This window comes from Ictidomys tridecemlineatus, chromosome 4, assembly GCF_052094955.1.
Source record: "Ictidomys tridecemlineatus isolate mIctTri1 chromosome 4, mIctTri1.hap1, whole genome shotgun sequence".
Lineage (NCBI taxonomy): Eukaryota > Metazoa > Chordata > Mammalia > Rodentia > Sciuridae > Ictidomys > Ictidomys tridecemlineatus.
This window is the reverse complement of record NC_135480.1, coordinates 141,548,861-141,561,092: the sequence shown is the minus strand read 5'-3', so window position 1 is coordinate 141,561,092 and position 12,232 is coordinate 141,548,861. Positions and strand designations below refer to the sequence as shown.

The window sequence follows — 12,232 nt, the reverse complement described above, 5'->3', positions numbered from 1 at the left end:
CTTCTCAAGGCTCTGCTTATGCTTCTGACCTCGCCTGGGCAAGGAGGGCTAATAGTTCAATTTGCAAAGACTTGCAGAGAAGGAGATTACACACATTGAGTTAGCCCTTCATTCATCATCATTCTGAAATTGAAGGTCAGTTCTTCTGCAACAATTTAATACCACTTTCTCATTTTACATCCTTGAAAAATATAAAGGACCATTTATTCATCCTCTCTCATTTGGGACACATCACAAAGGACACCTGAAACCTTATGTTAATTCCTAATAAACTTTTAAATCCTTCAGCTGGCTTTTGTGTCCAAGAGAGAAATTTTAGGAACAGGTCAGTCTGTTGAGACATTGATCCAGCATATAGAAATAAAATCTGAAAAAGTGATTAGAATAGTAGCTACTGTGTGGTAGATGCTGTTCGTATTAGCTATTACTACCAATTCTACAGCTTTTAATTACAGCCAATTTCAACATTAATACTACTACAGTGAGAATAAACAGACATTACAATTGTTCTAAACTGTATGAGACAGCATGGTGAAACTTTCTTATAATCCCAACTACTTGGGAGACTGAAGCAGGAGAATCACAAGTTAGATGCTAATCTGAGCAACTAACTGAGACCCTGTCTCAAAATTAAAAGGGTTGGTAATTTAGCTCAGAGCTTGCCTCATATATACAAGGCCCTGGGTTGAATCCCCAATGGAGATGGGGGTCAGGGTCAGAAAAGAAACACACAAAATATTTTTGTATGATGTTTGAAACAAATTTTTTTAAAATTAAAAACTTTAGAACATGCCTGTAATCCCAGCGGCTCAGGCAACCATGAGCCCCAAAGTACCTCCAATACCACAGTATCACTAAGTGGTATTCCACTAAGAAGTACCTCCAAAGTACCTCTAATACTACTTCTTAGTGGAAGAGCCAATGTTGTGTTGTCCCCTGGTTCTCTTCAGGTGGCAGTTGGTCATCAGGGAATGGTGGAGTCGATCCAGGGATAGGTAGCAAGGCAGCCAGTTTCGCGGATGTCCTTGGAGAGGAGCTCTCTGATGTGGCAGGGCAAGCGGTTTATATACAGTTCCAAGATGGTACTCATTGTTTTTATGCTCCAGCATTGTTCTGTCTCTAAGTGATGGTCCTATCAATTGCATCCAGACATGACTAAGCATGCCTGTGGCTGCTGTTCCTTGCAGTAAGCAACTTAGTCCCAGCATGTCTATGGCAGATGCTCCTTATAGGTATCCACACCTCTCATAGGAGCCTGCTGCATGTGATTTTAGTACCCCTGTGATGAAGGCACTGCTCCTTTTCAAAACTCTTCACCTCTGCTTAGATCATTCCCATTGGTCTCTAAAGTTGATTAGAAAATGTATGTGCAGGGCTGGAGGGCAGAGGTGGTGGGAGGGGAACCAAGGGCTTAGGTTTTAGTCTCTGTCTTTTTCCTTCCCTTTCAGGTCCCGAGGGCTCTCTTTTCTACTTTATGAATTTGCCAAAAGCAAGAGTAATATTCCCTCTCTCTTGACATTTAAACCAAAGGAGATTAATCATGTGAACCTGTGAAGTTCTTGTTGGAGGAGGAATGGTAAACCAATAGTCTCAGCAGAGTTGTAGTCCATCTTCTTGTCCCCAGCCTCTTGCTATTGTGGTACCATAAGAGCTTGCAGTGAAGCCAAGAGAGAAACCACGTAAGAGGGTGGGTTTGGTCAAAATGTTTGAGTTCCTCTAAAATTCCTATGTTGAAATTTAACTCCTAATGTGATATAGTACAAGGAGATGGTGTCACAGGAGAGTGGGGAGCTGAAGCGCCAAATTTTGGTTCTCGTGTCCCAACAAAAGAAATTTTAAAGTCAGACATGACAACTCAAGCAAGAGAATTGTATTGAGTGAAAATGAAGCAAAGAATGCACTCAAGACTCTCTGAACAAAGAATGACAAAGGAAACAATGTTGCTTCCAAACTTATTCCTGTTTGATGTTTGCCAGATGATGGTTCCATCTTCTGCAGTCATTGCCAATCAGATGTTTAATGCCTCTTTCACACTGGGTGGGAGAGGTTTTGACTGTAGTTGGTCCTCTCTGGAACTGTCATGGTGTTTACCCTATTCAGGGGGTCTCATCTACAAGTCAATTCTACATCCCAGCCCTCCCCATTGCTTTCCTGGTGGGTGTTATGATGCTGAGGATTGAAGGGCTGCTGCTTCTCAGGCCCAATTTGCTTTTAAAATAAAGTTCAGCCTCTGAGGGTGCTGGGTCAATAATCTGGCACTTTATCTGCCTGCACTATTCATGAAATTTCTTTTCTGAAATACATTGAGAAACTTATGGCCATAAATCCTAACTTTACAATGACCCCAATAAGCACTATCAGGATTTAGCCCCATTGATTTTGCCTTCTTGACATATTTCTTAATTGGCTCCCTTTGTTTCTATATGTTTATTCTCAGGGTTAGTGTACCTGTTGTTGTTCTATGAGTTATTAGATTGTTCATTAAATACATTTCAATGAAACCCAAGGACCCTGCTATGTTTTTGGTTCGCAATTCACTGCTCATTTCTAATTATTACCTAACAGAGGACTCTAGGTAAGTAATTCCAACGCTTCAGGTAAAGCCCTCATTAAAGGAAAAAGTTCCCTTATAAAGGGCTGAAAAGAACAGCCTCCTTTCCTTCCACCATGTGAGGATACAGTGAGGAGGGATTGTCTATGAAGAAGCAGGCTCTCATCAGACACCAAATCTAGTAGTGCTTCATCTTGGATTTCTCAGCCTCTAGAATTGTGTGAAATAAATTTCTGTTGTTTATAAGCTGCCCCAGTCTATGAAATTTTCTTATAGCAGCACAGACTAAAACAGTGATATTCTAATGGTGAAGTAAAATATATTTATAATTCTTGCCCCTAACATGTTTGCCAGCTTTTTGTTTGTGTCAGTTTTTTATGTTTCTACAGAATTGGAAAATTGTCAGAATGACCCCAGGTCACTTTTTCTTTGGTCAGCAGAAAGTTAAATATAATTGCTTTGCCATAACTATTAGTTAGCAAGGAGAGGGTGATGAGGTTAGTGGATAACCTACTTTATACCCCGACAAGTGTAGGATTAGCTGTTGTGGCTTATTCATTTATTAGCATCAGATTCTGGGTAATTGCTATTCTATTTCCAAAGAACTTCTCTATCTGCCTTTACAATATCACCCCTTTCAAGGAAGTTCTTAGTGGAGGAAATAAAAAATTCAAAAGTGGCCAAGTATGGTGTTACACTCCTATAATCCCAGCTACTCAGAAGGATGAGGCGGAGGATTTCAAGTTTGAGGCCAGCCTGGGTAACTTAGTGAGACCCTTTCTCAAAATAAAAAAGATTTGGGGATGTCTTTTGTTGGTTATAGTTCTCCCGAGTTCAATCCCTAGTGCCACCAAAAAAATAAAAAATAAAAAAATCCAGATGTGGGAAGATAAACATGTATACTTTCAAGGGTGCATGAAACCTTTAAAGTACGTTAGGAAGCACTGAGAGACTAATAAATAGTCTGCCAGATTGTCTCTCTCCTGCTTAAAGCCATTCAATGTCTCCCCATTGCCAGCATAGCCTTGAATCATGTTAATTTCCAGTCATATTAAGTCCAACAAAAGACAACTATTCAAACAAATAGTGGTATATCTATTTAAAAATGATTATATCATTACTTAAAACTGTGTTATGAAAAATGTTTAATGACATAGAAAATTATCAATATATTAAGTGGGGGTTAATAACAGTATAAATAATACAATTTATGCATTATCATGTCAAAACACACCAAAATCTTAATGAGTAATTTGAAGAATTTTGAGTTTTTTCCCTTTTTGTGCTTTCTCAAAATTTCAGCATTTAATAGGTGTCACTTTTGTAATTCTAAGTAAAATCAATATTTTTTTTTAAAGGAAGGTGTTAAGCATGACTGACTAGTTGTTTAGAACTCATAGTATGTCTGCATTTGTGGAATCATCACATGTTGAGAGGTTTATTCTCAAATTTTAAGTTTAGAAACAAAATTTGACTACTGTACTGAAAAACTGATAAAAAGTGTTAAGATTGGATCCCTAATCTCAACTCCAATTACTGTTTGTAAGGTCCTTGCTTAGCATCTGGATGGCCATCTTAAGTGACAGCCTCCATCTTAAGAAAAAGTTTCTGGTGCTTCTGAGAAAAGCTCACCATTCCCTCATACCAAACCAACCCTTCACCACCTGCATTCTTTCCTGCCCAGGGGCGTATCACCACTCCTTCATACCAACCCCACTCTTAACCACTTGCGTTAGTACCTGCTCTGCTCTAATCCCTGAGTCTGCCCCATTAAGTCAAGGAACCCTAGCATGTATAGCCTCTCTCCATCTATGGAGAGATGGCCTTTATTTGTCAGCTGTGTGTGTCTCTGCCTGGTGTCCGTCTTTCATTTCTCATTTGCCTGGCTCCAGGTTCCTCATTTTCCTTTCACTGTTGTCTATAGTCTTATTTGCCTGTAGAATAGATTCCCTTAAATCTAATTACTTCTTCAAATAATTTAACTTTTCTAAGGTTTTCAAAGCAAAGCATGAAATTCTCAAAGAATGCATATACTAGCTGTGTAGGGAAGAACAGCATTTTAATTTGCATTTGAATTTTTTTTTTCTAGTAACCATGATAAGTTCACATACTTTTTACTTAGTCTATTTTATTTGGCTGTAACTTTTCCAGAAAGTAAATTCCTTTTGAGTGAGAGAAAGAAGCAGGGATCTGGGAAAACTTTAGAAGTTAGGAACAAGGTTCTGCTGCAGGAGCTTTCTAAATGGTCTCTTCATTTCCCCTTCTGACCCCTATCCAATCAGCTCTCCCCACGGGAACCAAAATGATCACTTAGAAACTTTTATCAGATCATGTCTTTCTCCTGATGAAACCACCGGATTTTGTGGCTCCCAATGCTTTTTTTCTTTTTGGAACTGGGGGTAGAACCTAGGGCTTTGCGAATGCAAGGCAGATGCTTTGTCACTGAGCTACATTCCAGCCCTCCCCATTGCTTTCCTGGTAGGTGTTACGATGCTGAGGATTGAAGGGCTGCTTCTCCCCAGGCCCAAGTTGCTTTTAAAATAAAGTTCAGCCTCTGTAATGATGGATAAGGCTGTTATACAACCCCTTTCACTCCTGAGTAGCCACGTGGGTCTCCCCTTTGTTTCACAAATATCCCACGTTGTTTCCTCTTCAGAGCCCTTTTCTCAGAGCATCACACACTTGTTTCTTCAGAGTTTAGCTCAAACACCACCTTCTATGACACGATTTCCACTCCTCCCCATCCCATTAATCCTGTTTTATTTTCCTAGAGCACCTATCACAGCCTGAAATCTTCATCATTTGTTGGTTCACACGTCCAGGCTAGAACGTCAGCTCCGACGGATGCAACCCTTTATCTCCAATGGCCCCATCCTCTTGCTGATCAGAGGCCGCCTGTTATTAGTGGAACCAAGGCGACCTATCCTGCAGGCTCTCTGTGCCCTCTTTTGTGGTGAGGGGACTAACTAGTTGAATGCTGCGAGCACGCTGAAGTATAGCCAGCCAGCCACAAAGCCACATTCTTAAAGAAGCCAGCACTTCCTAGTAAAGGCATTTCTAGAAGCTCCAGGGGAGGAGGGCTGAGCCGGGAATCAAGGAGCCAGAGGTGGAGGAGTGGCGAAGGTATTGGGTGCAGCGCAGTCTTCCTAAACTCCGGAGCATTGAAGGCCTTAATGGTGCCGTACAGGAGAGGCGGATATTGAAAGAGTTTCTTTTTCGTTCTTTTGAGACAAGGAACTGATTTGAGAAAAAGGACAAGAAACCGGAAAAGAGAAACCAGACACCGATATGCCCCGCAGCTCTGGGGAGGACTCTAGGGAAAACCCCTAAGAAACGACTCCAGTCGCCTCAAGTGCCACCCGCTGCAGACGGGTGGACGGATTGGAAAGCGCTCAAGAAGATTTCAAAGCACTAAATGTACCTGATGTCTTTCCCTGAAGTTTAATTAAAAAGAAAACAACAACAACAACAAAAAACCCTCAAAAATTTTTTAAAAAGTCTACATTTATGGAGAAGACGGTCGGGAGTCAAGTCCCGAGATTCCCGCCCCTCCGGCCTCCCAGGCCAGGCCTTTGGTTGGGCGGAGCGTGTCCGCTGACGCCGCCGGGGCGGAACTGCGCAGGCGTCGCGCGGGCTCGCGGGAGGCGTCGCGCGGCGGCCAGTTCGCGCGGGAGCGGGGCGCCTAGGCCCCTGGGCTGCAGGTCGCTGGGAACGGAAGCCGCCGCGGGACGGCGAGGAAGCCAGGATGGCGACCCCAAGCAGGAAAACAGCGAATCCGAGCCCCCTGGCTTCCAAGAGGGCTTTCACGAGAGATCCTTCCTCGGAGGTCCCGAGCAAGAGAAAGAATTTGGCCCCGCCACCGTCGTCGCTGCTGCAGTCGTCCGGGCCTTTTGTGGAGGGCTCTATAGTCCGCATCGCGATGGAGAACTTCCTGTGAGTGGCTCTGAGGCCGCGCCGCTGCAGGGCAGGCCAGGTGGCCCGCAAGCCGGGGCGGGGAGGGGGGCGTGTGGGTGTGTACCTGGCCTGAGTGCCCCGGAATTCAAGCCAGGCTCCTCTGGAGGGTTACTCTCCTAGGCCGTGGAGACTGACGTGTGTTGCTGTTGGGATGTGTCTTGTGTGTTGTTTTATTCATTCCGCCAACGTTTTTTCGAAGGCGTCGTATGGCAGTCAGTAGATATTAAGTGACTAGGTCTCTGCCTGCTGGGACTCGCGATCTAAAGAGGACTTAGTCTGCAATTCTGAAAAGTATTGCCCTGGGAATTCAGAGGCAACAATTATATCAGAGTCACAGTGATGTGTGGCAGATTTTTTGAAGTATAGGCATTAGCACGGTGGACAGAGTAGATAAGATGGTAATGTTTGTGCTGGATGGGGGTTTAGAGTGTACCAAAAAATAAAACCTTACCCAGTTGCTGTACTTTCCTATAGACCCTTGACTCCTCCAAATCCAGCTGTCTTCCTTGGATCCTCATCTCTTCTTTTAGACAACTAGTTATCATTTTAGAACCTAAATATGTTGTAACAAAAATATCATGTATCTAGCGCGTTACAGTTCATTTTTAAGGCCTTTTTGTTGTTGTTTTCTTTTTCTTTTTTTTTTAACAAGCTTACCCATAATGGCATAGAGTCACACATTGTTACCACGATTTTTTCCCCCAAGCACTTATTTGCCAGGTACAGAACTAGGTGTTCTATTGATTCATTGCTATTTATTTCTCCCTAACTATATCTTACAATCTTATCTGAGTTAAACGTGGAGAGGTTAATTTTGCCCAGGTTTACATACCTAATAAGGAGCTGAATTGCTGTTTGAATCCAGATCACATAAATGTAGTCAAGTAGGTAGAATCCATAATAATATGTATCAGGATGCTATGTGGTCACAAAGGATGTAGTGGTTAATTTCATCCACAACTGTGAGAAAGAGCTTTGTAAAGAAAATATGAAAATCTTTAAATGAAGGAAAGAGCATTACCGGTAGAAGGAACTGCTTGAAAAAAAGTTTGGAATATTTTAGGAAGTGTCAAGTATTTCAGTATGACAAGGATGTGAGTGAATATGTATGTAGATAAAGATAGGCAATCAATGAGTCTCTGTATTTTTACCATGCTAAGAAATTTCTCTTGTAGACAGTCCAGATGTGTTTTAAGCAGGGTATGGTGTAGTTTCTGTTAATCTGGTAGCAATATGAAGCATGATTTATTTAGAAAGGATACAAGATTGGAGGCAACAAGACTTTTTCAATCTAAAGGCAAGAGATAAGAGTTTGAACATAAGTAGTAACTGAGCTAAAAGGAAGAGATTGGCAGGATCTGGCTACACATTGTGAGGAAAAGGAAGGTGGAGAGAGGAGTGCAGTCTTTCCCAAAGTCCCTACCTTGTCTTACTAGTGTGGTGCAATTCAGAAAAGGGAGCAGTGTTCGAACAAATAATACATACCTCTTAGGTCCTGTGACTTAAAAGTTTCCTGTGGGATGTCTAAGAGAACTCACAAAATTATGAACAGGTCAAAGATTTGGGAATCATGCCTCTAGATAATTGGTTGAGATTACAAAGATTTTTGAGATTGACCAAAACAAAATATAAATTAGAGGAATAGAAGACTTTACATCTACTGATGAAAGAAGATCTTAGGCTGAAAAGGAACTATTCAGGGAGTTAAAGTGAGAACTATGGGAGCTAAGGCAAAAGAATGTTTCATCTGCCACATTGAAGTCACACAACAGGATTGAAAAGAGCCCATTGCACTTAACAATTAGGAAGTCCTTGACCATTTGATGAAGCATTGGAAAAGAAAGCAGAAGAATGAATGAGGAATGAGGAAGTAAAGGTTGGATTCAAAGTGAAAGAAAACTGCTTGTAAGGTACAGAGCTAGGTGAGATTTTGTTTATTTTAATGATGAGAAGGCTTTGAATTTTAGGAGTGAAGTAGGAAGAGGTAGGCTGAGAGAATTAGTAAAAGAGTAGAAGGGATAGACTTAGAGAACTCAAGTGACCTGGAAAGAGTAGAGAGAGGTTCCTATGAGTGAAACAAGACCAATGGAAGTGGGAATAGAAGGAGAGATATCTAGGTTGAAGAAATAGAGTACAAAGTCTTAGAGGAGGAAGCATAAGCTTGTCAAACAACTGAAGAATTACATTATAGGTAGAATTTAGAAGTCTTAGTAGAGACTAGAAAAAAGTGGAAAGATGAAGCAAGGACTAAATTACAAAGGGTCCTTTGTTCCTTTAATTTTTTTTAACAAGTGACATATTTGCATGTCTTCCAACAAGACCTAATGATTGAGTGATTGGGAGGTGGGGACAAGTGTGGGTAGAAGCAAGAAATGAAAGAATGAAAGGTGATGTAACACAAAATGCCTAGGTTTTTGTTACAGAAATGAGATAAATGATGAAACTGTTTACTAAGTGACCACAAGAGTGGTTTGGGATGGGAAAGATAATGTGTTAAGTTTAAGGTGATTTTTATGGGACATCCAAATCGAGTTACTGAGGAGGAAATTTCATATTTAAGCCATCTGGGCTGACATCCCAAAAGTAAAATGCTACCTGAGACCATGAAGAATACTTATATGAAATGCTAACAAAGTCTGTTGAATGAGGAGAGAGTGGGCCTTTGACAATAGGAGGATATCAGAGAAAAGGAGATTCCCAAGAGAGTCAAGGATTTTTTTTTTTTCCTTGAAGTACTAGGGATTGAACCCTGGGAATACACATGCTAGGCAAGTACTCCACCACTGAGCTACATTCCTAACTTTTGTTAAAGATTTTCATTTTCTTTTTTATATTTAGTTATTTATTTATTTTTGGTATCAAAGATTGAACCCAGGGGCACTGAACCACATCCCCAGACCTTTTTTGTATTTTATTTAGAGACAGGGTCTCACTGAGTTGCTAAGTGCCTTGCTAAGTTGCTGAGGCTGGCTTTGAACTCCCAATCCTCCTACTTCAGCTTCTTGAGTCGTTGTGATTAAAGATTTTATTTTGAGACAGGGTCTGACTGTTGCCAGAGTTGGCTGATGATCCTGCCTCAGTCTCTCCAGTAGCTGAGGAGCTGAGATTACAAGCAAGCCTCACTGCACCTGGCTCAGAAGAATGAATTTTAAAAGTGCAGAAGTTTTGTTTTTGGCAAGTTACTTACTTGTAATATCTCTCTATTGTAGACTAGAAATTCTCAAGCTTTTCCCTGTTGTTTTTATTGTTAAATATCAGTTGTATCACTATTTTTGTATGATATTTGCACAGAGATTTCACAGCAGGGAATTCAGCTATTAAATGAATGGGGCTTTTATGTGTTAAGAGAAGTTCTATGTTGAAAATTTCCTGAATGTCTGAAGTTGCCAAACTCTGTTATTTTAATCGTAATAAGGTTTCATCTAAGACCCAGCTGCTAACAAAACAAAGCATCTGAAAAGATAAAGTAGATGCTATACTGAGGTATGGGGTTAGAAAGCATTAAAACAGAAATGTGATCAATTACGTTACTTACATACTTGACACATTAGTAGCAAGCTAAGCATTTTTTCTTGGGGAATTAGTTGGAAGCTATATCTGAGAGATAACTGAAATATTGCAGGCAAAAGATATTTATGGGTTCCAATTCAGGTTATTCAAAGACAAGTTAGAAAATGTTGGAGTCAAAGTTTACTTCACATTTTGCCAAAGCTGGCAACTCCTAAGGATTAGATACTACTGCAAGTAGAGACTTTATGATATGAGAGAATATTACAAACATGCTTGGTGGTAAAGCATTCTTGCTTTCTCCCATAGGAATAAAGATTATTCAAACATAGATTCTTTGGTAAATCTTATGGGAGCATATTTAAAAATAAATGTTATTTTTAAAAATTTGACAAGTCATTGGGTTGATGTATCTTTTTAATTTAAATAGAAATAATTTGGTTGGGTTTATTTCAAAATTAAAATATAGTAAGTAGCCATTAAGCATTTTAATTCAAGAGAAATATAAATATAAAATTAGAAAATCCATATCCTTTCATAAAATTTGTGTAAAAGTTATTTGTACAGCTAGGCACCATGGTAGCTTACCAAGGCCTTAAGCAACCTAGGGAGGCAGGCCCTGTCTTAAATTTAAAAAAGGGGTTGAAGATGTGGTTCAGTAGTTAAAAGCCCCTGGATTCAATCCCTGGTAGCCCCCCCCCCAAAAAAAAATAATTTCTTTAGTAGCTTTGATATAGTTACCATGAATTGTAATTATTTTGAAAAGGATGAATTATATTATCCTTTAACTTTTTTGGAAATATTTTGGGAGGTAAGTACCAAGGATTAAACCCAGGGGTATTCTAACATTGAACTACATCCACAGCCCTTCCTTCCTTCCTTCCTTCCTTCCTTCCTTCCTTCCTTCCTTCCTTCCTTCCTTCCTTCCTTCCTTCCTTCCTTCCTTCCTTCCTTCCTCCCTCCCTCCCTCCCTCCCTCCCTCCCTCCCTCCCTCCCTCCCTCCCTCCCTCCCTCCCTCCCTCCCTCCCTCCCTCCCTCCCTCCCTCCCTCCCTCCCTCCCTCCCTCCCTCCCTCCCTCCCTCCCTCCCTCCCTCCCTCCCTCCCTCCCTCCCTCCCTCCCTCCCTCCCTCCCTCCCTTCCTTCCTTCCTTCCTTCCTTCCTTCCTTTTTTGTAGAGGGTGGACATGCTGAAGATTGAATTCTGGGGGCACTCAACTACTGAGCCACATCCCCATTAGAGACAGGGTCTCACTGAGTTGCTCAGTGCCTCACTTTTGCTGAGGCTGGCTTTAAACTTGGGATCCTCTTTCCTCAGCCTCCCGAGCTGCTGGGATTATAGGCATGTGCCACTGCCTGGCCCTTTCTATTTTTTATTTTGAGCTAGGATCTTAATAAGTTGTGGAGATTGGTATTGAACCTAGCAATCCCTTCCTCCTCAGCTTCCCAAGTCACAGGGATCAATAGGCGTATGCCACCATGCCCAGTGATAATAGGCCTATTTTTGAAAAAACATAAGTAATCTTAGGTTTGCAGAGAAGTTCTTATTTTGATATGCATTATCACCTTTTCATTTCTTCTACTGATAAGTTTTTTTTCCCCTCTATTAAAAATCCTATAAGACTGGAGTATCGCTTAGTGGTAGGGTATTTAGTAGCATATGGGAGGCCATGGTTTGATCCCTAACATTCCCCTTAAACAAACAAACAAAAAGCCATATAAATTGCATCAAATTTGTAAGAATACCTTTTTTTTTTTTTTTTTTAGTGAATTTGAGGAAGGTTGTGGGGACAAGTGCATGGAGTACTGCATAGGTGACATGTTAAGGGCATCTGAGTGGCAGGCCACTCCCCTTGTGTTAGGCACATGAGCTGTAGTCTGCTTACCTGATAATGAGGCCATATGTTGCAGTCCCTGTGCTTGCTCCACAACCCACTCCTCTATTGGTTGCTGCAAGGACAGTTAGGAGAAATTGCATTGGTGGCTGCCTGTAATCTGCTTAGCTCCTACCTGATTATATATATATATAGTAACCTGCTTCCTGCTTGGTCTCCGGAGGTCTTGATTATCGACTCCGAAGCCACACTCTCCTCTACCCTGTTCTCACTGAATGAGAGAGAACCCATGCAGAAGGTCTTAGATAATGATAATATAAAGCAAGAAAAAAGAGCTTTTGAGCCAGGCATGGTGGTATGTGTACCCTTGTAATCCCAGCTTCTTGGGA

General features: G+C 41.2%; 1 protein-coding gene across 3 annotated transcripts in view; it reads left to right on the top strand.

The window, feature by feature from the left end:
* The first annotated feature begins 6,166 nt into the window (after positions 1–6,166).
* Smc5 (structural maintenance of chromosomes 5) overlaps positions 6,167–12,232 on the top strand; it is a 94,665-nt gene continuing 88,599 nt past the window's right edge. For 2 of the 3 annotated variants that reach the window (XM_040285677.2, XM_005324097.4), the window contains exon 1: positions 6,168–6,484. In XM_040285677.2, the coding sequence (XP_040141611.1) occupies positions 6,297–6,484 (188 nt within the window). In that variant the 5' untranslated portion in view covers positions 6,168–6,296. Of the gene's footprint in view, positions 6,485–12,232 lie in introns of all 3 variants that reach the window. The other variant, XR_005733912.2, reaches the window with a different exon arrangement.